The sequence below is a fragment of the Brachionichthys hirsutus genome, chromosome 12, assembly GCF_040956055.1.
Source record: "Brachionichthys hirsutus isolate HB-005 chromosome 12, CSIRO-AGI_Bhir_v1, whole genome shotgun sequence".
NCBI classification, from domain to species: domain Eukaryota; kingdom Metazoa; phylum Chordata; class Actinopteri; order Lophiiformes; family Brachionichthyidae; genus Brachionichthys; species Brachionichthys hirsutus.
Genome location: NC_090908.1, coordinates 3,183,810 through 3,211,746, shown reverse-complemented (window position 1 = coordinate 3,211,746; position 27,937 = coordinate 3,183,810). Strand labels below are relative to the sequence as shown.

At 46.4% G+C, this 27,937-nt stretch overlaps 1 protein-coding gene across 1 annotated transcript; it reads right to left on the bottom strand.

Moving 5' to 3' along the window:
* On the bottom strand, positions 1–22,727 carry LOC137902395 (guanine nucleotide exchange factor DBS-like). The gene is made up of 36 exons (XM_068746480.1): positions 22,577–22,727; positions 22,098–22,230; positions 19,468–19,931; positions 14,603–14,686; positions 13,545–13,659; positions 12,085–12,175; positions 9,759–9,878; positions 9,558–9,674; positions 8,785–8,934; positions 8,584–8,708; positions 8,157–8,271; positions 7,966–8,085; positions 7,036–7,227; positions 6,636–6,827; positions 6,089–6,248; positions 5,879–5,940; positions 5,679–5,764; positions 5,509–5,575; positions 5,308–5,423; positions 4,521–4,590; positions 4,334–4,426; positions 4,157–4,249; positions 3,965–4,090; positions 3,608–3,829; positions 3,445–3,537; positions 2,741–2,819; positions 2,526–2,598; positions 2,274–2,380; positions 2,045–2,137; positions 1,611–1,661; positions 1,239–1,304; positions 1,010–1,087; positions 609–718; positions 355–467; positions 168–271; positions 1–77 (listed from the first exon to the last, which is right to left on the bottom strand). Exons 1-36 carry the CDS (start codon positions 22,725–22,727, stop codon positions 1–3), a joined length of 4,308 nt encoding a protein of 1,435 aa, XP_068602581.1.
* Positions 22,728–27,937: the final 5,210 nt, after the last annotated feature.

Here is a 27,937-nt window from a genome sequence, read left to right as displayed (position 1 = left end):
TCAGGGTTTGATGTCAGAGAAGCTCGTGTAGGTGTCGCTGCAGCTGGACGACGTGCTGAGGTTTCCAGAACCGCTGCCTTCGGTTTCAAACACACAGACACACACACAGAGTGAGGCTTCGTGTGAGGTGTGCGTCACAAACATTAACCCGGGATAGCTTGACTTACCTGAGCTGGTGAGAGACTGGTAAGACATGGACTTCCCAATGAGTGTGGCGAGATTAGCAGCTGCAAGCCAGCCGTCTTTGGAAGTGCTCAGGTTCCGGACAAGCCTGCACGACCACGCAGAATGGACGTTGGAATAAATCGCTGCTATGATATGTATTCTTCGGCGGGTGTCAGGCTGCTTTCTCACCAGTGCCCATCGCTGTCCTCCTTCACCAGCTGCACCACGTCTCCACTCTTCACCGAGAGCTCTTCATCGCCGCCGCTCTCACTATCAGCCGTCACAATGTATTTGCCAGCACACTGTTCCAATGCAAACAGAGAAACATACAAAAAAAACCCACATAAAATAAATAAAATGTCATAAGGTCCATCTGCTGCCCCACTTGGTCACTTTGTGGGCGATTTGAGTTCAGTTTACGTTGACATGCGTTTTGGACCCACCAACTTCTTGCTGGTTTCATCCTCCGGGTCAGAGTCGAGAGGCTCCTCGGCGCTGGAATAGTCGTCGTGCTCCTCTGAAGCGTCCATCGACAGCGAGGCCTTGTTCCAGCCTGAGGGAGACAGACAGTTTACAGGAACAGTCTCCGCCAGCAGCTGTTGGACAGATTTAAAGAGGAACAGAAAGGGAACGCCCAGAAATCCCAACATCAAGCAACCTGTTCCACAAGACAAGGAGCCCGGCATGCACCTCTGTTATTCATGGGAATCAAAGGAAAAGTGGGAAGGAGAAATTTCTCTCTCATTTGTGTGGAGATGTGGAAGCAACCACCGGGAAAGACAGTATAGTTGATGGAAGTGACACATTAACACACAGCCAGCATGAGCTGCTGGTGCCAGTGTACCTCTCCTCGTTGTCTGTAAGAGACTAGATGTGCTGAGCCACCTGGCGCGGCTCAGGTAGAGCGGAGGTGGGCCTGCATCTGGGGGACAGGAGGCAGCAGAAACACAGCTCGTCACGCACGGTCGAACTCATCTCGACTCGATGAGAGGCCAAAAGCTGCGCTCAGAGTCGTCACGGGACTGTAACTAGACAGCGAGAGTATACGGCGGCACTGTCGAGAAAGTCGCTACCTGTGAAGCCGAATGGAGTTGGATCGCTCCGCCGTTTCGTCCTGTGGTCGGGGCTTGTGGGAGACCCTGTGGGAAAGCAGGGCAAGTAGGAGGTGAGGGATTTTTAATGAGACGACAGAAACTGGGATTTCAATGAGAGAGCAATGTGTTAAATCACAGCACGAGACTAATGGGCGGATGAGCTGAGGCGATAAAAGACAACACGGGTAGAAAAGCAGCTATGATGAGGGGGGGGGTCTTTGAAGACGGCGTTTATTATTGTTTTTCATTTTATTGGTACATTTGTGATTTTTTTTTTTCCTCTATGAAAAGTCAGAGCTGTTAAAAAAAAAATCTATCTGGGGTTTCGAGCGGGTTTTGAGCTGCGTGTACCTGAGGAGGTCGTGGGGAATGTAAACCTTTTGTCATCAGTGGTTGGGGACTCTGTGGAGGGAAGCATGCAGTGTTTAACTCCTGTCCAAATGGCCTTTAAATGTATTGCTGCTTAGAGACGCTCCACACAGTGATGACGATGGTAAAGATGATCACGGAGCGTGCAGTTAGCATATTTCAGGTTGCTTCTAACATCATGTATTGATGGGTTCATTGTGCTCATCTGTCCCTGAGGGGGAAGTAGGACCTGGACTAGCTCTTGACTAAGCCCACATGTCTTCACCGTGCAGAGGCAGGTATCTAACACCAAACTATGACCAACAAAATAGGGGGGGCACAGTTCCAAATTGTCTGTGATTAATACATTTTTTTCATTTCACAATGCTGGAGAAGAGGTGAAGTTGGATATGAAACTGACGGCGGTCTGCAGTTACCTTTCTGGGGTTTGAGGTTACTGAAGCCCTGTAAGGTAAAACGCTTTTTAGCCACAGCAGCTCTGTCTGAGGTCGGACTAGTCACAGCCTCATCTGACCCCGAGGAAAAGCGGCAAGACGGGACAAAAAAGAAGGAAGGAAGAGGTTAAGTTCAGTCTCACAGGAAGGAGACAAATGAGCAGGGAAGCGGTTATACAAGTCAACACATTGCAGGTGCACAAGCACTCACATTTTCCTGTGTACTTTGGTGATGAGGAATAATTGATATCGGGAATTTGGGGATCAGCTCTCCTCTCCTGCTCCTCTTTTAAGCTCCTCTGGCCAGATTTGAATGGACTATGGGTGGAAAAATATGGATCATGAAAAGCTTCAAAAGGCTCTGGAAACATTTACAATCATCAAAATAATTACTTGGAAAAATGACAAAGCTTAAACTGACAATTTAAACTGGGAGAATTTATATGTTGATGAACAGACTTGCCTTTGACTGACTGCTCCATTGGGCACTGGAGGGAACTGGAAAACTGAGTCTGGTGCCCTCTGCTGGCTGGCCTCTGAAACACACATGGACCGTTCAGAACACTCATGTTTGAACATTAGATTGTTCTTTCTTGATCATCGCTGCAGTTTCTGGGTGAATCCCTTGGGTGCGCAGACTAAACTTGGAACCTGGTTTTAGGGTGCAACCTCCTTTACCTCTGCACGCTTCCAGCTGGGTTGTCAGCACCTTCCTGATCTCATTCACCCACTTGGTTTTCACTTCAGCTGTAGGCGCCTGAAAGGGTTGACAAATATTGAAAGTTCAGACGATCATATATCACATGCCAGTTGTTCCATTGCCAAATCAGCAGCAGCTGTGGCTCAGTTGGTAGAGCGGGCCGTGCTATGACTGATAGGTCAACGGTTCCAGTCCTGGCCCTGACATTGAACCCCAAATTGCTCCCAATTGGCCCGGCAGCGGCCCCTGGAGTGTGAATGAATGTAAAGCGCCTCGGGCAGCGTCACGGTGCTACATGAGTGCAGCCCCGTCACCATAAATGCTGATCAGTGATTGTGTCAGATCTTGTATTTTCCATTTAGATTCCTGTTTCTTTTTGTTGCTGATCAAATTAAAGCAATCATTAAAAATGAATAGTGAAAACATAAGGGTTGTATTTTCACATGAAAACACACGGTAAGTTGTTTTTTTTAATCCTCCTGTGTATTTACATGCTGGGCTCTTTGGCATTTATCAAACATGAATAAAATGTGCATTTATTGGGGTTGAATGTTCAGTGTCTTCAGATTAATAATAATAATAATAATTAAAAAAGACTATACAGCACAGAGAAATCACATTTAGCTACAAAGACACTCGGAGTCACTGCAATTGTATTCATTCGACAGAGGATTTAATGTACCTGAACAATATAAACCTCTTCTCTGGAGTTGCACCAGATCTCAAACTTCTTGTTGTCGCCCTTTGCATTCTCGGTAATGCCAACGGCACTCATCTAGTCGGTGAAAGAAACTTAATGAATACAAACAGATCAGCAGAAACACAAGTGCTGCAGAGACGCTCACCTTCAGAGAATGCTTGAAGCTGTATGAGGGAGCTTTCTCATAGCCCTCCCCGTTCTCCTCCCTCCTCTTGCAGAAGAGCAGGGCCTTCTCATGGAGGAAGAGGTGCCTCTGCATCGGCTTGAAACGAGCCAGATCTTTGACCTTTGCGGGGCCTTTCTTGTGCTCCGTCCACACGCTGAACGACCCTTGCATGAGGAGCTTCCCCAGCTCTCCCAGATTGCCCTGAGACAGAGGAGAGTCGAAGATGCTGGAAGAACTGGACTGCATGGTGCCACGTCACTCCTTCGCCACCCGCCATGTTTCATTTCACGCTAGCCAACAACAGGAAGCATCCCGTTCTCCTGTTTAATGTCTCACCTCAAACCCTGTGATGGCTATGAGGTGCATGGAGTCATTGACAGCCTTGAGTATGCCTAGGATGGAGGTCAGCGCCTCCTGTAGGTCGGCTGCCCCCTCACAGCTCTTACTGTACTTCAACATCTCCTGCAGGCAAATCCATAATTAAGAGGAGAAATCCCACCTAAATGTCTCTCCACCAAAATAAAGTACCTTCAAAAGGAGCTGATATTTGGTGATCCTCTGAACAGGCTTCAGCAGGTAGGAGTCTAAGCCCAGTTTGTGCTCCAGCTTCTTCTGACATTCCTAATAGAAATAAACCAAATTGCGTTAAATGAAATCCAGTATGAAATATTGACTGGAAATTCCGACGGTGCTGATTGTCTTTACCTGGAAGAAGGCACAGTCGGAGCAATGCCTCCAAAGGCTTTCGGAGCGAGGCTTGTTGTGGCAATACTTCTCGTAGATCTGCAGGTCTGTCATCTTGAAGACGTAAGTGAGAACCATTTGTGTTCCGGAATCATCATCATCATCATCAGCACCAAATCATCACATGAAAACATCTTCCTTCCCTCACCCTCTGTAAGAAACACCTTCCAACCAGCTCGGGACAGTCGGTGTACTGCTCCATCTCCCTCAGAAAGGTTCTGGAAACAACAAAATCATTCTATTGATGGCAAAAGATAAAGATCAACAGACAAAGAGGATAATGTAATAAACATTTGCTGGTGCTGCAGTCTATCAGTGGAATCGCAGCTTTTCTGAGGGACAAGGGCACGTCTGACCTTCACTGTCCCTCTTATTGCTTCATTTCTAATCCTGTCCAACCTGGTCACTCCCAAGGAGAACCTCAGCATCTTCATCTCTGCCACTTCTAGCTCCGCCTCCTGTCTTTTCCTCAGAGCCACTACTAAGCCGTCCATCATGGCTGGCCTCACCACTGTCTTGTAGACCTTTCCCTTCATCCTCGCTGACACTCTTCTATCACAGAGCACACCTGATAAATTCCTCCACGCATTCCAGCCTCACGTTCCTTCACTTCCTTTCCACATTCTCTCCATCACACTGTTCTTTACGTCTATTCCTTGTAACTTCACTGTCCCCCTGGGACCTTCTCATTTACTCCTGCTCACCTTCATTCCTCTCTTTTCTAGAGCAGGGCTCCACTTCTCTAGATTATCCTCTACCTGCTCCCTGTTCTCACAATGTAATCTGCAAAAATCATACTCCAGTGGGCTTCCTGTCTCACCTCATGACAACTGCACCTCTATAATAAATCCAGGGAGCAACACGGTTCAGCTGAGTGTGTAGCATGTAGAACCTATAAGGGATAGTAGCTTTCTCAACCAAAAAGTCGACTTTACCTCCTGTGGAAGTGGTAGATTTCTGGCATGTTGCCAAAAAGAACCTCCTTTTTATTCTGCAGAGGAGTAGGCATGAGGTGAAACATTGCTGGATTATCCATCTCAGAGGCGTATCCCTGCAAAGACATACATGGAAACCTAAAACATCTCTTTCTGTAGAAAGAGAAAGATGCGCAAACATATTGAGGAGCGACTAAACACCTGCAGTACGCAGAGCAGCTCCTCCACGTAGGCTCGCTCCGTTTCCAGGAGCTCATTCATCACGTGTCTGCAGACACACAGAACATGATCGATCCGTTCGACGGTTCGATAAAGACACATAGACAATGTGAAAAGAGGCAGACTCCGACGGGTGATGACTAATCCCTCACCTCCTGAGCACCGCCAGGTTCTCCTCCTCCTCCGACAGCGAGGCATGATGGCTGTTGCCGTCTCCGCTTTGTGGTTGGCTGTTTACCTGGATCAAATTCAAAAACATATACAATAAGAACCCCAGCTCAACGTGAAACCCACAATGCATGTGGGTATCACGCAGAGTATATGGAGAGAGAAGTGCACGAACTCCACTCACTTTGTCGTAGTCGTTCCCAGAGTCGGAGTAGGAGGCGTTTTTCTCCTGCTGCGTTCGGTGGGCTGCGGGAGGGGAACAGGAAAACTGTAGGGAACGCTTTGGGTAATAATATTAACATTATCCACCTGAATGTACAACTCAGAACATATAATCCTCAACGTGAGTCTGAAGTTGGGTGGAATACGTGGCCCAGGGTGAGTGGAACCTGACCGGGTGAGCTGAGGGGGGATTTGATGAACGCTTCGGGGCGGGGGGCGACTGGCTGCACCGGCCGGGTCTGTTTGGCTGCCAGCTTTTTCAGGCTGGCCTGCCTCTTGTTAAACATGTCCTGCATGGACGCCTGCTTCTGGAACAGCTTCTCCACATGCTCCTGGATTTGTCAGAGGGGTGCAGGGTAATCGCAAAGCTGCAGGCTGATTAAAAGGGTTTCATTTGATGTTTCCCGTCCCACAATATAAGGTTGTCATAGTGACTCGATACACAACGGAAACTTGTCAATATTTGAAAGCAACAAAATAATAAAGTGCAAACAGCTAATTCATTCGTAGCCTTACACGTCAGTACCTTAATAAATATTACCTAAACAATCAAACTTAATCTAAATATTCTGCTTGACACATTTGAACATTATTTACTTCTGTCACCTCACCACAAGCTTTTACGTTTACAGGATGAGCTTGTTTTGTTGCAGCACGAAGGAGGGCAGAGCGTTATATTATCTAATGCAGCCTGTCCTCTATTGGCGTCTGGTTCTCACCCTGAACTGCTGGTTGAGCACCGCCTCATATTCGGTGCAGATGTCATCCGGGTCCGTCAGCTGGTTGTGCCCGGCGTTGTCCAGGTAACGTTCCAGCTCCTGCAGGGCCAGCTCCGCTCCATCATGTGACAAACATTTGTCGACTGGCTGAGATGCCAGCAGGTATATCCCGTCATCCACCCATTTGGAGGCCTGAGGACAGCAGTGGGGGCGGGGGGGGATGAAATAATGAGGTTAGACGCAGAACCAGAACCAGAACCAGAAGCCAAACTCAGATCCAAATCAAGATTTAGTCGAATCTTCCTTGGCCCGGGATTCTTGCCGACGCCACGTTTTCAGAAAACAACTTGCGGATAAACAAGTAAACAAGCAGGAGAAAACAAACAGCGCGTTGTCTTACCCTGTCCAGGCAGTGGTGCAGCTCCACGGCTTTGAGGAGGTGCTCCTTCTTGAGCCTCAGCTCACTGCTTACATCCTCACTGATGCCTCTGAGCTCACTGCATTTGGGCTGAATGGAGTCCTCGGCATAGTGGGAGTTCTTCATCAGCTCATCACCCTCACGGGCCAATGACAAGGCTCTCTTCAGCACCTCCTGTGGTGGGACCAGTGAGGAGAGCTAGTTATTGGCTCTACCAACTATTATCCAGCTCTGGAGTGACGGACCTGCCCCCTCAGCGGTTGTGATGTCTTCAAAGGCATTTTGCCCACAGGTGGCGCTATATAGCACAATTATACATTTAAATAAGGAATGGCATTTTATACAACGTTATGCTGTAGAAAAGCCCAAATATTGTAGGGTACAAATGAAATGAGTGAAACATGTATGGGGCAGCATGGTGGCGCAGTGGTTAGAGCGCTTGCCTCACAGCAAGGTACTTGGTTCAATTCCACCTGGGCCTTTCTGTGCTGAGTTTGTATGTTCTCCCCGAGTCTGTGTGGGGAGGCCTAGGGCTAAAGGTGAATTGGACACTCTAAATTGTCCCTATGTATGTGTGTGAGTGAGTGTCAGTCTTTCTGTGTTGCCCTGTGATGAACAGGTGACTTGTCCAGGGTGTAGCTCTCCTCCCGCCCCGTGTCAGCTGAGATAGGCGCCAGCGTAAAACCACGAATCCAGATTTCTGATATAGCGGCTGAAGAAGAGACTGATTGTCTCATTCTCAAGAACATGAATGAATGAATGAATGAAACGTATTTCCTTGCAGCTCTGAATCCAGATTAAGATCTAAAGTCTAAAATCCAACTCAGAACTCCTATGACTGCACGTAGAACACAAAGATGCTGCATCTCTCCATGCCACGGATTAAGGATGAGACTTCAGGTGTTTACTCACAGAGACGTTCTCCTCGTAGGTGGTGAGGTCAAAGAAGATATGGTCAGCGTGGGCTGGACTGATTCCCACTTCAGAGAAAGCCACCAGTTTCTCAGACACCTGATCCAGCAGAGCCCTGACCTGCAGCAGCAAAGTCACCGTCAGTTCCGTGGCCTCTCGTGCGCTGAATTCACCTGAGCTGCCAGGCTCACCTCTCTGTAGTTGTGCTCAAAGTGGCGCAGTTGGAGACACTGCTCCAGTTTGGTCTGATGCCTCACCCAGAACTCATCAAACGCCCTTTCCGTCTCGTCCAGCTGAGACAGCAGCCTGAAATGAGCAGGGGAAGACAACCGGCTGAGCTGATCAGAGGGAGGGAGGGAGGAAGGACTGCAGAATGGTGCAGGTTGGAGTGCGTGCAAGTAGAGCTAATGTCCACTGACATGGGAATCAGCTGACCTCCAAACACTACTGTTGGTACAACCGTCAGACAGCCATGTTTAAATAAACGACACTAACAGCGTCTTTTGGCTTTAACGTGTAGTGCATGCAGATGAGCATATTCTCTCTGTTCATGTTCACGGCGAAGGTTTTCTTCTCGAGACGTCATCTGGCAGCCTCATCATGTACGGCGGTTCTGACCTTTGCACCGTAGCCATGTTCTCCACTTCATCCTGGTTCATGTTGTGGTCTGGGTCTCTCGCTATGGGCTCATTGATGGTCTCCAGCAGCTGGTCCCCCTGATCCAGAACCAGCAGCAGGTCCTCCTGCAGACAGACGGAGGGATAGCTCAGCACAGAAGACATACAGTTAAATAATGCCTGTAAGGTATAACGGTTCTACCTTCATTTTGTCCTTCTTGCTGATGTGTGTGCTCAGCAGGAGGGCCGTGGCCTGGATTTCATTGGGCAGTTCAGTTTCAGCCAGCTCGGTTCCAAACGACTGCAGGGTTTGTGCTGTTTTCTTTACCATCAGTGCGAAGCCTTCAATAGCCTGATGCACAACGGACTCATCAGAGACTGACACTAGGGATGATCATGCTTTCACTAAAACCATTTTAATGGAGGGTTGTCTTCAGATTTTACCTGTACCTTTTTTTTTTTTGCCTCAAATAAGGAAACATGTTCTCTTTAAAATGTATGCAGACAGAGCTGGAGGTGGACTGGTGACTCCAGCGCGATGTAATCAGGGGAACAAGAACAAATCCCCAGCAATGTGGTAAAACGCAAGCCACGATCCAGATTCAGGATCAATAGAGCCATCTGCTGCACCCCAGAAACAGGCTCCAACCAGCTCGTAAATACGATCGGAGGCATTAAAGACTTGTTGAATGCTGACTTCACACTGGGGCTTCATCCATAGGAAAACTGAAGGTTGGGTCACCTGACAAATTCATTCGGCTTAATTTTTATCGATATTTTGTTGTGCCACTTTGTTTGGGTTGTGGATTAAACTGAGGTAATCATTGACTAGTTAATAAGGAACTAAAGAAAAGTGGCTCTTTGCACACGAACACGGTGGCGTACTTTTCACTCCGTTGAGGTCTTACTTAAAGTGCCTGTAATGGACACAGTGGTTAGCCGTGCATGTTAGCCACTGAGCTGTGCGGTACATACAGTGCGGTCAGAGATCCACTTCTCATGGCAGTATTCCTGCGTTCCTCCGAGCTCCTGCGTCAGCTGTGTGCGGTCAATGTAGGAGTGCAGCTCCGCTACTGAGCTCAGCATGATCACCTGAGAGAGTCACGTGGAGATTACAGTCATATAATAAGAAAGAACCATCATCTCTGACACGATGGCGAGCGTGACCGGACTCACCGGAACCTTCATCTTGAATTCATCCTTGTTGAACTTGAAGAGGATGTCAGAGAGCGCGCGCTGTAGGAGAGTGGTGGGTCTCAGAACCAGAACCAGCTGGAGGTTCCCCGGGAAGGAGCCCTGGAAGAAGGTGGAGATGGACACTGTCACCTCCACATCAGTGCAGACAGGAGTCAATTTCTCCTTCAGATGCGAGCAGGACATCCTTCATTCCTCCCGCCGGCAGGCTACCCTTCTTGTGTTATTCATCGCCTCCGTCTGTTTGTCTGTCCCACATGAAACCTCTCGCTCAGACTATCCTGCACGTGTATTATTATCTTCGCCCAGCTGACAGTACTGTGAAGAAGCACACATTAGTATTTAGTGTGCATAGTCTTAGCACAAAGGACCAAATTAAATGCCAAATAAAACCAATACTGCTGTGAAAGCAGACGGGCAATGGATGTCAGAGGCAGAGCAACTGTTAATGTCACACTGTTGCCCTGGGAAACAAGTTCCTTCAGCATAACCACTGTGGTTTACTGCGAGCCACTCTTACATAAAGTACGCTGAGGTTCCATTCATGTGCATTTGTTCACCAAATATGCAGCTAAGAATATTTTGAGTTCCATTTAAAACTAGAAAACAACAATCAGAGATTGCAGACCCTCGCCTCCAAAAGACTATTCGATCTTGTGAGACAGTAAACAGGGCTTCCGGATCAGAGGGGCCAAACCTGCTCTAGCTTGCTGCTCCGGAACGTACTACAAGACTCCTTCTGGACTCTTTTTCCCATCATGCCATTTGTGTCCCTCCCTCTTTTTCTCATCGTGCCATTCGTGTCCCTCCCTCTTAAAGTGGCAGTTTACAGCACAGGCACAATTCCAGATGTAAAAATAATTCTAGAATCTGGATCCAGATCCGGATCAACACCATTCTCGGGGAGGACCGAGCCACGGACAGAACCTTGCTTGTGTAAAAATTTCAAGTCGATTGGGTTACTAGTTTTTGAGTTATGTGCTCGGAGAGACAAGCAAACAGACATACAGACAAACAAACATACAAACGCACCCAATTGCAATACCCTCGCCTCCGCTTCGGCGAGGGTAAATATGGCTTAACGAAACAAACCAGGTGGAGAAGCCACAAAGTAGAAACGCTGTGTTTGTGTCTGTGTCCTGTAACACACTGTGTTTGTGTCTGCATGTTTGCCGTTCAGTGATAGGTTGAGAGATCAGACAAGAGAACACACAAAGCCTGGAAGAGGAGCCGCATAAATTATACGGGAGGAGGGGAAGCTTGCAGGGACCCGGCAGAACCGGCACAATGAATTAGCATCAGTCTGTGAAAGGCTCCGGATTAAACTTGACCATACAGAGCACTGGGGAGCGCACGTACGCACGCACGTAAATGCACATTTGCTCACAGATACAGACAGAGAAAAAGACAAAGGCTGCCTGAACTCAATGCAATGGAGTTAATGAACTAGTCTCCACTACAAAAACACGGCAGCAGCTTGAAAAGGGCCGCCGTTCATCAGCGAGCAGCCCGGCTGAGTCATCACAAACAGGATATTACTGCAGGGATGACTGACTGCTGCCCTACCGCCAGCCTGTCAGCCTTTAAACTCCCCCCTCCTGGGGTTAATAAAGCTTGATTTAATTTGAAAGGAGCGCTGCGGTCTCCAACCACTGGCCGTGGTAATAGTCGCTCATTGGTTTTTGGTATCCCTCCCTGCTTTGGATGATTGCTCTGCTGGCTCCACCATTCATGGTCGTCTGCTCAACCTAAAAAAAACGGTGCTAGTTCATGTAGAAATGCCACATTCAATTGCTTCATGTCTAAAGGCTCCAGTGTTTCCCCTATCTGAACAACAGCAGGGAGCCGTGGCTCTACCCCCCCCCCCCCCCCCCAGCTGCTCATTGTTTTAGCCCAAGAAAAGCCGTATGCTGGGAGATTGTGTGAAGGGAGTGATTCTGCTTCCGACACACATTCATCATCACTTCCCTGCAGATAAACACTGTAAAAAAATGAGCTAAATGAGTCGAACTGAGGGGGCTGCATTAGTTACCCATTCATTAAGCAGACAGTATATTAATGCTGTTTTGGCTGCTCCTGCCGGCTAAATGTTGTTTCTCCATGGTAAATATTAATGCTGACATGATAAGTGAATGAGAGAGTTTAATTAATAATGCCGGGTTATAATGGCCACGTAACCATGGAAACACATGGCAGGCTGTGATAGTATTAAGGGTGAGGCTGCCTCATGTCACCACCGCCCCCCCCCCCCATCATTACCTTTCATAATGCAGAAAGAAGGACCAAGTGTGTGTTCACACAAACTCACCGCGATGCGAAGCAGGGTTCCCTTGACGGCAGCCCATCGGTCTTGACGACGGTCAATGACCAAGATGAAACCAACATCTGTTGAGGACAAACTGGAACAAAGACACAACATGTTGAGGAAACATGAAGAAAGCAAAACAACAACAACAACAGAAGCACACACAAGCAGCCAGGAGAGAACTGAACTGTAGGTTCAGCTCTTTGTTTTCTCGTGCAGCTTCTTCTTCCACAGATCCGCACAAGGACACACTGAGAAGCGCCTGCGGATTTGGTTACACACAAACAGCATTCAATGACAGTTCTCACTGTGCAAACTTGAGAACGTGAAGCACCTATAGGTGGAAGCAGCCACCGAAGCTCCGTCAACCCTCCGTGCTCAAATATCCCAGTAATCCTCAAGGATTTGCTCTTGCATCCACTGCTCTGAATCATTAAAAAGCAGTCCTCGGAATAGCAAAGGAAAAATAAGAGCCAGTAGGGAAGGTGTTTCAGAAGAAGATCCCAACATCAAAGCACTTTGTGCGTCCTCCCTGCAAAGCATCCATCACCCCCCCCCCCCCCCCAACGATGCTCAAGGAGCTGCAGAGACACAAGCCTATCCCAGATGAGCAGCTTCAGCAGCCAATCAGCAGTCTCATAGACACGGGGGGGCGGGCAGACTGGAAAGATGCCGCTGAAAACATGAGGGCTCGATTTAAGTGGAGAACTCATACCTGTCTATTGTCTGCCACCCACCCATGAAGAAAAGAAAATGAAACAAAAGGAAAGAAAAGAAAAAATGTAAACAAAAATTTAAAGAGCTTTTACTTTTGTCTCATTGATATGAGACCAACACATTGTATGACTTCCAGTGGGCAGGTGTCCACACACTGGGCGTCTTGTAGGTTCATCACACATTTAATTTAAGGTGATGCACTACCCAGCGTTTTGCTTGCATTCAGAATCATTGCACTTATTGATGCGCGTCGATGGCCAAGGCATAATGAAGGAGGAGCTGAACAGAGCCAAGAAACGTGAAATACTGAAATCTGAGGAAAATATCAAACAAATTGGAATGTATATTACACTGGGAGTGTTTTCTGGAGGAACAGCTAAATGGATAGTTTTGAACGTTTCCTCGCCCCACTTTGTGGTCTGTCAGATTGAAATGCAGAAGACCTTGGGTTTTTTAATTGACAGTGTTGTTAGTGACAACTCTCAACCATTGCTGAAATCCTCTGCATTCAGTGTGATGGAGTTTAAGTGACTGCTGCCATCTACTGGCAGACTTCTTGCAAAGGGGGCAGAGAGGCATCTGCAAATTCCAGTCTCCTCTTTCAGCTCCACATCATTTCCTCTACTATTTTAAATCTCAATATATGTCTGTGGAGAAGAAAAAGAAACAACTCCACCCAGACATCTCTCAAGAGTAGATGGTGCCAAAAGGCCCATAAATAAGGAAACGGAGTTGTGACATCTCACCTGGGCACACTCGTCAGGTAGGTTAATACGTTGTGGAACTCTCTCTCTGTGATCTCTCCGAATGCAGGGAATTCTGGGAATACAATGATGGGGCTGCCATTGTCTCCTCTGCCTCCTACAGAACAGAAAAAAAAACACGTTGTGCAATGTCAGTTTTACTTCATCATGAATGAGCATGATAAATAGTGATGACTGGAGGCTGTACACAAAAAGAACACAAAAATACAATGGTATGCATATCGAAAGTTTTAATCACCCTCCAAACAAACAAAATGCACAGAATGCATTTTTCAAATACTATTTTTTTTTCTAAATAACTGTAAGAAGTAAGAAGACAAAACAGAAAAACAGAAAAATAAAAATCGAATTTGAAATAAGTGAATCATATGAATCAAACATCAATATTTGGTAAGAATAAATGAAGTTGACATGAGGACCTTTAATATCACACACACAAACACACACACTCCCTGCGTGGAGCAGCTGCTCTGTCACTGCATGTGACTGGAATATCAATCTGTCTGCCTTTTCTTCTCGCATCACTATAGCAACAGCAAATGCACGGTCATGGTTTTGAGGTGTCTTAGATCTTTCTCTGCAAAATGGTTCCCAACTAAAGCCTCATGGTCAGTTCAGACGATCAGAGCAGACAGTGACACCAGTAATAGAATAACTATATAGAGAGTGTCACAAATATCTACAAAAATGCCTCATATATATATATAAAGTCAAAGTGGGCCATATATCAGGACATATAGCAGCAACAAAGTGGTCCGACCTGAAACCTGACAAATGATGAAGAGGAAGAAGAGCGGTGACATTTGCGTGGCAAATTATAACTGCCAGCGTATTAAAAACAGTCACATTAACTATGCAAATGTCAAGTGGAATATAAAATATAGGCGATTGCTAGCACGGCAGACGTGAGAACACAATGGCGTGCCGATGAAAAAAAATTAACAGACAGATTATGGAAGGACTAAGATAAAAACAGATGAGCATAGAAAATGATCCCCCAATGCAACACCAACACAGAGAGTAAGAAAAGGAAAGGTCACCTGAAAGGAAGGCAAACTGCTTCCTGAGATCAGGGCTGATGTCAGCAGCACAGAGGCAACTGGTGTCCAGCTGCATGATCTCATCTGGACGGGAGACAGAGATGCACATATTAAACACAGCCGGAGGGCGACTGAAGGATAAACTCGCGTTAAAGTCGTAACTCCGGCCGGAGATGGAGACTCTGTTGTTACCAGGGATGAAACCGGCGGTTAGGCAGTAGATACAGCAAACACAGCATTCACATTGTGGCTCAGTTGGTTTAACAGGAAACACAGATGCAGATAATTTACCAAAATAAAGCAAAGTCTGTTACACTGCAACGCAGCTGACAAGGCCCAATGAATATCTGAATAATAGTGACTTGTAAAAGAACTTTTCTGAATTGCTTGATAATGATTCATGCATCCAAAAGTAAAACAGATCAATAGAGCTGTAAAAATGAATTAAATTGTAATGCAGCTGATTTTCCTCTCACATTTCTTTTATGTTTAATAACTTCGACAGGTCTGCGGTCTCTAATGTGACATTTTACGATGTGGGTAGAGGTTAGCGTTCGCATGAAGGCCTGCGGGTGTGAGACTGTGAACAGGGACACCGCTGCACCTCTGTGGGTTCGTCATCTTCTTCTTTATGCATGAGGTGGATGCTGCTTCACCCATTCCATGTTTCTCTGAACTCAAGAACTCGTCTTCAGTTTTAAACAAACGGCACAGCGAGAGACGTCAGGGAATTCAGGTCAGGATGGATCCTTGGGGCATTTTGGTTTGCAAACATTTGAGTTAAGATCTCTCCCATCAGGACAACAATACTGGTAAATACCAAACCTGTAAAAGTAATAGTGTAACTACCTGCCTTTGCCTGGAAGAACTAATTACATATTAATATCTGTTTCCACGCAAAAGAGCCTCTTTGTTGGCAAAGCAAAGAAACTAGGTCTCAGGATAGACCTGAAACAATTGTGAGTTAAAAAACAGCACGATGCATTCACAGGCCTCTTCAGCCGTCTGTTACTTTAACTCATTAGCAATATGCTCAAGGATAAAGAGCTACAGTTCTGCAGTAAAATAAAAATGCATTATTTTGGAAATCAAATGTCTTCTAACCAATCCTGAATAAGGATGCTGCTTTTAAAAAAGGTGGACGACGTGGAATTAAAGGTAATAATGGTGATGAGCATGAGAAGGAGAGGCATGTATGGAGATAATGGAAAGATGATGCATTGTGAGTTGCTGACACACGATGGTGAGTCAAAGTCACAGAAAAAGCCATGTTGACTTTTCATCCCGGCCTTAGTTGTGTTTGCCCCTTTCCCCCCCCCGAGGCAAATCAGGCAGAATTACGACGACAACGGCACGCTAGAAAAGGAAAGCGTTGTTGTGCAACAGTTAATGTCTCTCTGGATTAAAAGAAAGTGCCTTTACTGAATCAGGTTTTTTGTACTACAGTTATAAATACTCCCCATCCTGAATGGGGTAATTATTCGTGGCGTTTCACTATCTGGAAGAGTTCAAATACAGCACAAAGATAACAGGTAGAGTCTCTGGTATCCTCTGTCCATCCAGATTATTGAGATGGTAATATCTTGAGAAGTGATAACCTAAAATACATTTGTGAAGAAACAGGGATGTGAAGTGTGACCCAGCACGTTTCCCTTACCCTGTGACATCATCAGGTCCAGGTCTAGCCACTAGCAGTCTGTCTTCATAGTCGCAGCATGTTAGAAACAATATCCTTCCCCTTCCAGTTATCCTGACTGTCTGTCTCTTTGAACCAGCCTCATATCAAGGAGGTTTGTTTGTGTGATGAGACCCAATCAGCTGACTGCACGCGCGCACGCACACACACGCACACACATTGCTAATTCTGGAAAATCTATGATCTTAATGTGACCATGATGCTGGCGGAACACAAGAGGAGGAGCTCATCTGATGTTTCGTAAGATGCAGACGGTCGTATTGTTGATTCCTTCCTCTTCGAGCGTTCATCATGAATTAGCAGACACACACACTCTGTTGGGATGTCTGTCAAAGTTTCCACCAGGCAAAAAACACTTTTCCTCTGGAAGTTTTCTAACGTTGGATTCAGAGGAGTAAAACTACAACTATTAATTTACTTTGCCTTATTTTGAAATCCTGAGCACTCGGTCCAACATTGACCAATCATCTAGCAGCCAGTGCTGCCGTTCTTGTCGCCTTTCAGCTTCAGATTGAATGAAGCATAGTAAAACATAAATTTGGTAATTTGCTGATGAGCCTTGTGCCAAAAAAGCTGCTCAAAAAAAAACCTACAAGATCATTGTTCTCAGAAACCTTTCTTTGTATTATTGCAAAAAAGGCTGTATAAGCCTGTAAGTGATTAATTACTATTGACATTTCATTGCTTAAGCAATAGCAATAAGAGCAGACAAACTAACTGAACACGCTATCTAACAGTTCCTGCAGGACAAGTGGAAATTTAGGACAGCTTATCTCATCAAGATAGTGACACCAGCGATGATCCAGAAGATGTTTATCTGTCATCCAGTTCCAGTCATCCATGTCCTGATTCTAATCATCACGGGGATGAAACGGTCAGGATGTGCTAACTGGGAGGCGAGAAGGCCTGGGAGAATCTAAACTTCCCCGGGTTGTGGGCTTCACGGACAAGTGTGTTGCAGGAAGCAAGGCGGATGTCTTTGTGGACAGCAGGAGAAAGAAGGTTGAGGTTCCATTACATGGATTACATCGATCACCGCAATCTGTTTCCACCGCTGGCGCCACTTCTTGCTTGTGATAAGGCAGAGGTTGCACTAGTTCACCTTTTAGATAAATAAAACGCCCACTGGATAAACATCACCGATGCTGAAACTTCCGCGGCTGTTCCAGTTTTGTTCTGCAGGCTAAAATCAATTTGCGTCTTATTCTTAGCAGGAAATATTCCATGTGTTCGCCATCTCCGCTCACATCTCTGGACCAATGGTCAATAACAACAGATAATATACGAGCAGCGACTTCTTTTTCTTATTTTTTTTCTTTCAAATTTGTCCTCAAGCGAGGGTGTGTTCAAAAAGAAGAAGAAGAAAAGAGCAGCTTTCTAAGCCTAACAGAAGCCATGCAGGCAAGTGGAACTGAAAGAAGATAAATGGGCCTGTGTGACGTTTGTAACTCGGTAAAGTGTCTCCAGGATGATACCGGCCGCTCATCGCCTTAGGACACAAAGCTACGACTGGACGCTGATCACAGATGAGCTTCTGATGGAATCAAGTTCACACAGAAACCTGCCAGTTTGCGGCGTCTGGCCCGCCCTCACCTACTCAAACGGCCACACCTACAGCCCCCCGAGCAGCTCCCACACGTATCAGATCAAACCCACCCACCCCACTCAGGACAGAAATGGCTGCACTTTGTTTCCAGAAAGAGGGCTTGCGTTACTGAAAATTCCCCTCCCAGAAGATTCAAGTTTCCTTCTCTTTCTGGTCACCCCCCCCCCCCCCCATTTACTTCCGGTCAGACTTACAGCCACTGTTCACACACAGTTATGCGATTCTTGACAAACCCTGAGGCCCCGAGAACTGGAGACGATGAGATGATTCCAAACACTTCAGTATTTCTCACAGCAGCGAAACCATTTTTTTTTAGTTTTTATTTTTTTGACACGTTTACTCATCGGTAATTATTCATGATGTCATATGGAACCTAACATTAGACAGACGTATACCTCAGGAGAAATATTATAATCCCTCATTGTCTCTGGGACTCTGTCTGAATTTATTAACACCCCCCAACGGAAAAACATTAAATATTGAGTTTTAAAATTAGGCCACCAGTTATCCCTTCTTAATTTTCTGATATTTGTCCTTCTGAGTGTTTAGTAGAAGATAAAATGTTTTTTTACTTTACAATAAAAAAATAAATAAATGAATTGTATGTTTTTGTCAGCATTAAATTGCCAGAGCAAACCTGATTGTACACCCACGTACGTGAACACCAACGCACACCGCCTGCTGGCTGAGGCGCTCAAGCCCTTTCAAAGGCTTATCGTGGGAGGATTAGTGTCCACTCACGCTCACGTTTGTAGGTGACAAGTCAAACATTAGTGGGTCAGCGCGACACGCCTCGACTGCCGGTCACTGCTGACACGGATTAAACACATCCTGGTTCCTCTGGCGACAGAGAGAACTTAAACAAGCGGGTTATTAGCCAGCTGACAAGCCTTCCACCGTTTCATTCACTGTGTAAAAAGTAGCAACTGGACATTTCAGTGTTGGGTGATGTGGGGGGGGCAGGGATTAGGATGAACACCGTCAAACAGGGATATGGGGGGAGGAGGGAGACAGAAACAAAGCAAAGCACAGAAGCAACACTGTTTAGCAGTGACAGATGAGTCTTGGTAATATCTGAGGTTCAGATGAGGATTAAAAGGTGAGCCTTAACGACTGGCCTTCGTGCAAAACTAAAAATATTTATATACTACACGTAAAAAAACATGGACTAGGGTAATAAAACACAAAATACAGAGAAGTATACAGAGACACATTTCCAGTCAAGCAGCTAAGATTTGCTACAGGATACAGGTGGGAGATCCACATAAATAAAATCCTCTGGGATTGACACAAATTATTTATGACAGATTTCATGTAGAAAAGGCACTGGATGAAACCACACAGCCAAATTGGGTCGCTTTCCTTGACAGAAACAGAAAACGCAGCGTTTCCTCCATCCAAGAGCAAAGCTAGGGTGGTGAAGTCAGGGGGGGGGCAGGTGGATGATCTGCCATTAAGATAACAGCCAGTGGTGAAACTAGTGCAAGGGTGAGTCTCCACAAAAACAATGGGGTGAAAGAAAGACAGGACGGTGGAGGACATGACGGGAGCGCTGGCACCTACCACACAGCCACTGGCAGCAGCGAGAAAATCTGTAGTAGCTCTTCATCTCCTCCAGAGAGATCCGCACATGGCCTCCACGCTCCTTCACCGGCCACAAACACACAGCCATCCCTCCTTCCAGCTCTTCATCTTCAATTTGGCCATCCACCTCACCTCCTCCTTCTCTTTGCTCATCACCAATAAAAGCAGACGCTGCCGGCTCTGTCACCACGATCCGGTCCATGTCCTCCATGTCTGAGGGTTCATCCGAGCCCAGGCTCACCTTCCCTGCTGAACTCAGCTCTGAATCCATGTCCACACAAACCCCAGAGTCTAACTCAATCTCAAAGTTCTCTTCCCTCACAAAGCCTGAATCTGCGGTCTCCTCTCCTCCCATCCTATTGTTCCGGTCCACTTCTTCTTCTTCTCCCTTCTTCGTGTGCAGCTTTGCATGAGAAACAAGTTCCGTGTATTTCAAACTCCACCTTTTCACCAAACTTCCCACTCACCTCTCCCCCAGTCAGACTGCAGGTGCTCTGCAGCCTGCAGGACCGTCACTCAGGAACTGCGGGGGGACTTCCTATTGTAACCTCAGGTTACCTTCCATGTAGACAAAAGCTGTAGTGTAGAGCGCCACCCCACCCTCACTGCTCCACCAGCTTCCCTATACCTCCCCTAAAAGGACAATTACCTGACCCCTCCTGTTTGAACAGCAATGCACCCGACCTGTTACGGCCAGACCGGATCCAGTCCTGGCTCTCCAGTCCGAGCCCAGTGAAAGACCGTGCATGCTTCGCTGTGTCGTGTCGTGTTATTGTGGTCAGGTAGGGACTGCTTCTCCCAGCCCTTTGACCGGTGCTCATTTACTTACTGATCAACGGAGCCCTGTGGCCTCATCTGCCTTATCTCAGTAGACGTGGACCTAAAGTACAAAGCCTCCATTCTGACCAGCTCATTCAAACACTGCACTGCATCGTCATTTAACCATTCACAGGCTATTTGCATTCAAAGCCAGTATTCTTACTTGAGCCACTCAAAGGACCCCCTTCTAAAAAGTCAGTGAAAGACCCAATTCTGCCGAGACCCCTCTAGTGTCCGAGAAGAATGTTCCAGTTTAGATCCCATCTTAACTGAGTTGTATAAGAAGAGCAATGGCTGACTTAAAGCTAATAGTCATTTAATTCAGTACAAAGTACAGTGTGCTAAAAGCTGTGGACAACAGCTGTCGTTTGTGTGTGTGTGCATGCATGCTTTTATGTTTGTTTGCATGGGTATAAAGTTTAGCATCTGTATATGTGGTCAGTGAGTTTTTTTTTAACACACATATTTGCACTGTGTCCACGGGTATGAGCAAGGTTATCAGTGTCATAAACCTTGAGAGATAAACCTGAGAGCCATCAGGCTGCAGGAGCATAGCTCAGAGGGAACAAGGGGGCTCAAACAAAGACCGAGTCCAATTTAACGGCGCTGCTTCAATGGGCTTCCACATAAAGAGAGCAACACAAATTCTCAGAACAGAACAGAACTAACTCTCAATGCTACACAGTCTTTTATGGAACTGATTTTTTTCAGCCTATCTAAAGAGGAACTCGAACAGTTTTATTGATCAGTGTTTTATTACTGGGTTTATGTAATAGTGGGAAAAAACCAAAAACCACCATGAAGCCTTTTGTGGCTGTGCAGAGTCACTAAACTACCTTTAGCTGTCTCACTTGAGCCGCCATCAGTTTGCGTCTCAAGATTACGAGAAGGAAAATGAGACCGATCTGGGGACGTGGGGTTTGAGAAAGGTGAGTTTACTAAAGCCTGGCTCTCACTTCTGCTTGAAGCTGACAGCTCAAGGCTATATTAGTCGCTACAAGCGTAAGCATCCCAGAATATCTGGGCTGTATCGCCTTGTCTTGCTGACGAGACAGAATAAAAGTTTCACAATTCCCTCTGTTCCCTTATCAACTCCAACATCGGTGTCAAGGATGACTCACTTTAATTTGATCACTTTTAAGCGGTCATTACTGATCACTGTGTTTCATTTTCTTAAATAGCAAACATTTAATGTCTGTGACCTTTGATCCCTCATTGCAGCAACAACAGCTGATATGATTCTGTGATCTGATTACTGCGTCCCTCATTGATACATGCAAGCTAACACTCCAGCATGTAACATGCAAGGGATGCATACGGGATGTGCTACAATCCATGGGATGGGCTACTTCCTGAAAACTACATACAGGAACAACGCATACTGCCATCCAGACAATTAAGCAACAATCTGATCGCCTTACTACAGCGAACGCCTCCCCGTATTTTCTCATGGTATTGATGCCAACGACTGTTACAACACTGCTCCTGTCATTCAGCAGAGCCTGAGAGAAACATTCCCTGAAATGTTGCAACCAAAGAGCAACACACACACACAACACACATGCACTCATGCACTCGTGTACATGCCATAGCTGCAAGTCACTCAGAAATGTCTGCGGAGAATATACATATCAAAGGACTACGCTGCTGAAATATGAGGCTGGCTCACAAAAAATAATGAAAGTTTTCACGTGCGTTTAGGAAGCAGAATGTAAGAAAACAGCGTTAAAGGCAGGTGGAAAACGTTACCCACATGGAGACAAAGATACCACCTCTGTCTCCTGACTCACTTGGCTGAAGCCGGACCATCAGCATCCCCCCCATCCCATGGAGAGGGCCTCTTCGTGGCTTTCTTCCCTCCCTGAGTACGAGTGAAGAAAATGTCTTTTCCATGCAGTGGCAAAAGCAAAAGCGCTCGCAAAGCTGTTGAAAAGAGATGCAGAAAACTCAGCAGCTTTGGCCAGCAGTCCTCACTCCTTTCCAGCAACTTGTCCGTTGGCAAGTTGCTGCTGCTGCATTTGCCAAAAAATTCAATTTCTGAAAAATATCCAGTGCATGGACACGCAACGACAAAAACCGTTAGACACTCTACGATACACACAGTCCCACAGGGAGCAAGGGTAACCCAAAGGGAGCAGTGTCTGAGAGACTCTGGGCGTGATGCCCTGCATATCACACACACACACACACACACACACACACACACACACGGAACTGAACATGAGCATTCTTCTCTTTGCTACATTCTCTTTTCCTCTGTCACTCTTACCATCCCAGCCTCTCCAGGAGTTCTTGCGGCTGCCGGGGCCGAAAGGGAAAGGAGATCCAGAGATGTCCAGGTTCTGGATCAGATGACCAAGCCGGTTCAAAAACCTGCAGGACACTTCACTGCCCTCCCGCAGAAACTCGTGCAGAGACATAAGTGCTGTTCTCAAAGGCTCAAACGGACTGTCATCCAGAGAGCTGCCCCCCCCCCCCCCCCACACACCCTCCACCTCCAAAGCGGCGCTGCACACTGGTCTCCAAACTCTGAAACGCAGCAGCTCACTCAGCTTCAATTTGTCCTTCTCTTACACGCATCCTCTGAGGAGAAGTCTGCATTTGACTACATACATCAGGACAGGCTGTGTGTCCTCTGCAGAGCCACATTGGGGACCAGAGGGAATGCAGAGCTGGCAAAAATCAGGAAAAGCTGATTCACGGTGTGCAGAACTGCTGAAACACCACCGGAGCTGAGAACGGGCCCAGCTCTCCCCCCATACAAACACACACCCTCACACATGCCTCATCGCTAAGCGCTAAGACAGCTAACAGTGCAGAGCTGTATCTGAGAGGGAAGGAGGGTGGAGGGGAGCAGAGGAGCACAAATCCCCTTCTGCCGCTCATGCTAATTATACTCCTCCTCTCCTCAACTAATCGGCCTTTCCTTCCATGCTTTCTACGTCCCCAGATTCCGTCATGCAGCCATGCATTCGTTCCCCGTGAAGCAGGAAAGGATTATAAATGCACGGAAGCAGTGAAACTTAAATACGTCAGCAATAAAGACTTTGTGGTGAATTAATGAGCGATTGGTGATTGATGTGGAGGCTTGATGGGAGAGAGGAGGAGGTTCCTGGCAGGGCTTCAGATGTGTGCGATTGTGTGTGTGTGTGTGTGTGATTGTGTGCGATTGTGTGTGCAAAGTTAGCAAATAATAGGCTGTTTGCAGTTTATGGGCTTAGAATGGAGACGAGAGAGGAGCTGCACTCTGACACATACTGATGAGCAGAGGAGGAGTCGCACCACCAACCATCTATCCATGACACTCCATCCCTGCGTTAATAAGGTCTGATCCTCCCTTTGAAGTATCACCCATCTCCTGTGTGTCGTTTTACCTGTAGTCCCGCTTACGCAAACACACAAACACACATGCATTAAAGCTCATTTGACCCGCCTCTCTGCTCTGGGTACTTTCATTTTCCTGACCACAGCTGAGCGGCTGCAGGAAGGTGACCAACCTGATCCATCTGTCTGTGCACCTGCTCTGCCTGCAGGGATCAACAGCGCCACTCACCCAAGCAGTTTGAGGACCAGCTCTCACGCCACATTAATAATAAAGCCTTTATATATATATATTGATCATATCTGATTCATAAACCTCTGCCTCGCTCAGACTCAGCAGCAAATAAAGCACTAGTCCTGCACACAACAACTTATGTCACTACATTGCACCATAAACTATAACAGTCGTTATAACAGACACCACAGGCTGAGACCTGTGACTCACTGAACTGGATGTGCCGCTTTGCGTCAGATGGAAGTAGGTCAAAGGCCCGGCTGAGATGCTCAGAGAGGCTTTAAGTGGCATGGCTGCAAGTAGTACTACATGTATTACTGCAGTAGGGGTAGAATGTGTCTCCTTTATGAAAATGTCATGTGGAAAATAAATGATTTCAATTAAAGGTTGTTTTCTTCATCTGGAGTAGAGCGATGGAGCTAATGCTGCTCCTTCAGAGCTGTAGTTTGATCAGTGCTATTCGCTAGCGTGTCGACATGGGCATGACCACATGCCCTCCTGACTCAAATCCTCCCACTCGCTGCTTTCACCAGCTCTGGAGCTGCTAAAGATGCACCTTCCTGACAAAAACGATCAGCTGTATCTCTGAATAAGATCATTACTGACCTCCAATGTGTGTGTGTGTGTGTGTGTGTGTGCGGAGGGGGTCTGTAAGACGATCAAACGCAAACAGACACAGGCATCAAAAATCTGATTCTATCATGTTAATGACAATAGTGGAGGAAAACATAAATGAATCAGAAGCTGCAGGTGCCACATGAAGGCAACAGCTGTCTCTTCCACGACCGTGTCATGAATTTGCTTTGGAATAAAAAAAGAAAGGCGCTAAAAATGTTCATCAGAAGCAGCGCTGACTGCAAAGAATCTGAAAGACTGTGAAAACACACAGAAAACACAAAGGCTTAGACTGGAAAGACAAATCGAGTTAATACGACTGAGCAGAAAGCCATGTCCAGTCCACAGCAGGTTAACACTGGCGTGGTCTCAGACACAAATGTCGCTCACAGACGTGCATGATCCCGTATTTTCCCCATCATAAAACACCGACTTTAGCCTTTTAGCAGGGGTGAATGTATCCAATTTATGCAGTATCGTCTCCAACTGGAACTGTTTACGCACAATTATTTCACCTCTCACATGTATCCACACAAACAGCAGCATCTGCTGCATTCACCTTGGATCAGGGGCTGCATTAGCCGAGCGTGTTGGTGGCACCCACCTATGCTTTGAGTGACCGTCCTCAGCCTCTCCAGCAGCTCCCCCAGGGCCATCTCTTCTGTGTTCATCCACAGCATCATCCTCCAGAGGGATGGCGGAAGACCCGCTGCCCCGCCAAAAGACACTTTCACAGGAAGAAGAGACAGCTTGGCTGCCTTTTCCCGAACGGCACTTCAGAGAATGGATGACGATGAAGAGGGGGGACGGTGGCGATGACAAGCCCTGGCGAGCAGAAGGGGATTGTGGGAATGCAAGCAGGGAAAACTCGCCCTGCATGTGATGTGACGCCTGAGGAGATAAATCGGAGAGGAAGGGAATGCTGGAGTCCAGGGGTGCTTGTTTGAAATGGATGCCTGCGAGTATGAAGAGGATGCTGCAGAGGCGTGTGATGGCGTGATGCGGTCGAAGCTACGGACGGATGCAGAGGACGCCGGCGATGGACACGGGGAGCGGCTGGAGTGAGAGGCAGCCTCAACTGCACATGCATGCTTCAGCATCAGCACACATGATGCTGCAAACCTGGACCGCTGAGTGGGGGAGGGGAAAGTCAGGGTTGCAGGTTCACTCGACAACTGATCCAATAGCGCCACCCAGTGTGGCAGACAGGTACAAACAGTCACGGAGCAGTCTCTGGAAGCATTACCGTAAACATAAACACTTACCACGTTCTTTTTTTCTTGCTGCCGGTCGCGTGAGGGGTCGCCACAGACAAACCGTCTCCACCTCACCCTGTCCTTTGCATCGTCCTCCCTCACTACGTCCATGTGTCTCCTCCTGGGTCGTCCTCTAGCCCTGTTCCCTGGCAGCTCCATCCTCAGCATCCTTCTACCGATATAGTCCCTGAAACATTTACTGTGTTAATTAAGAAAATTGTCCATTCACACTTTAATAAGCATAGCAACAGGTAAAGGACTACGCCCCCTATCTCTCTGTACATGCAAGGTTTAAACCATGAACTGAGTTTCTGATGATGGTCAGACATTGACCGAGGCAGATCAATGGATGTCAGCCATCATTTGTGGAAATCAATAATAATTTCATGTTAAAGACTTAGGAGTGTCCATATGAGACAACTGCAAACTGACCATGATATGGCTGCGTTTACATTTTGAAAATGTATTTAATCCGATAAGAGTTCGGATTAAAATTATGATCGGATGCACTGCGTTCATGGACACTATTGATCCGATTAGGATTTGCGTGTTCATGCATCACATTATCGATCAGAATAAATTATATTAAGATGCGCAATATTTACCAAATATACCGGAAATAGTAGAAGAAGAAACCACAGCGACTTCCGTTGTAAACAAAACATTGCTCCGCGCTTTTCTGCTTGAAACGTCTGCGTTATTTCTCGCGTTTTCTCCGTTTGCGCTGTTACTTTCCTCCTTTAATATCTCCGGTGACGTGTTTGTCTCAGATATTGATCAGTTCTGTCTTTCGCCCGCTCTGCTTCAACTAGCTTCCGGGAATAGCAGAAGTGCGTGAAGGTGACGTCACAGACATGCGCAGTAAGGACGGCTTGTACCGAAACATCGGAATAAATATTTGAACTGAAGAACATGAAGCATTTATTTAAAATTCAGTTAACAGAACAATCAGTGTTGCAGATCAAACAGAGCTCCATTTAGATATGATCACGTTTGATCTTTCATCCAGAGGGAACGTTGGCAGCTTCCTTTTTTTAATAAACAAAAACAAAACATGGGACCACAGCTTCCTGCTGCACCCGATGACAGGGTCTGAGGGTCGCTGGTTCTGGACAAGCGGCGGAGACAAAGAAGAAGAAGAAGATGGGATTCCCAATAAACACAGAGGACGGCTGCTTTCACGCTTTCTTTATTACAAGCAGAATGACAATACAGTGCTTCGCCTCCATTTGCTACAGACAGGCTGGCAAAAAAAAAAGTCAACAGTTGATCTTTTAAAATCTTTATCAAAAAACAAAACAAGAGAGTAAATTCTCAAAACCTGTTTAGTAATACAAAGAGTGCTGCACTGCTATAATGTGAAGCGTGCCGCTCAGGAATGACAGGAGGAGCAGCTGCTGTTGTGCTGATGGACTGGACTCAAATAGCAGTTTGACATTCGGATCAGCAGACGAAGGCCGGTGCGATAAACCCATCAGAGAAAGAGGACAAGTCCATTCCTAGTTAAATTATTTGGTCACTATTTTCTCGCCCACTTTATTCTTTTTAGAAAAATAATGACTGAGGAGGAGTGAACTCTTAGAAATCTCCACAAAGTGCAGCGTGTAGACTTATCGGTAAATCTCTAATGAATCATATAGTTTATATGTTGCTCTTATTTTGGTTAGAAATTTGAATGTATATTCTAACAGTTAAAATATAGTATTGTCTCTGGGATACAAAAGTAGTGAAAGAAAGAATGGACAAAAGAAAGAAATGGCGCTGCGCTGGACTTGGCAAACAAATGTGTTAGAAGAATTACTACAAAGAGTTACCCAATACCCTATTGAAGTAAAATAGACCTTATATTATTATTGTGGGAGGATCGGTGTGTGACAAGTCTGGAGAGAATACGGCAACAGCACAGTGAGGTGGGACAGGGCATAACAAGCACCAGGGCGCTTTCCTGATCTACTGAGGTCAGAGTCCCAGAGGAGGGCTTTGAATGAAAACTGAAAGAGACAAATCCAGACCTCCAACCAAACTGAGAAATGATCCGTGTCCCCGTGAAAAAAAAGAATAGACACTGAAAACCCTTTAGTAAATATAAACATGTTGGCAGATAACAATGTCTATGAAAATAAACTGCATAAACATACAGAATCTGACATTCAAGACTTCCAGAGTCGGCCACTTGCCGTGCAACGTGACGGATATGCTTTGG

Bases quoted from the DNA above. Each gene is read 5' to 3' on its own strand.
- LOC137902395 (XM_068746480.1), bottom strand. From the start codon at position 22,727: ATGTCTCTGCACGAGTTTCTGCGGGAGGGCAGTGAAGTGTCCTGCAGG. The intron at 8,086-8,156 runs GTGAGCCTGGCA...TTGCTGCTGCAG, and splicing joins TTGAGCACAACTACAGAGAG to GTCAGGGCTCTGCTGGATCA. The intron at 5,765-5,878 runs GTGAGTGGAGTT...AATTTGATCCAG, and splicing joins CTGGGAACGACTACGACAAA to GTAAACAGCCAACCACAAAG.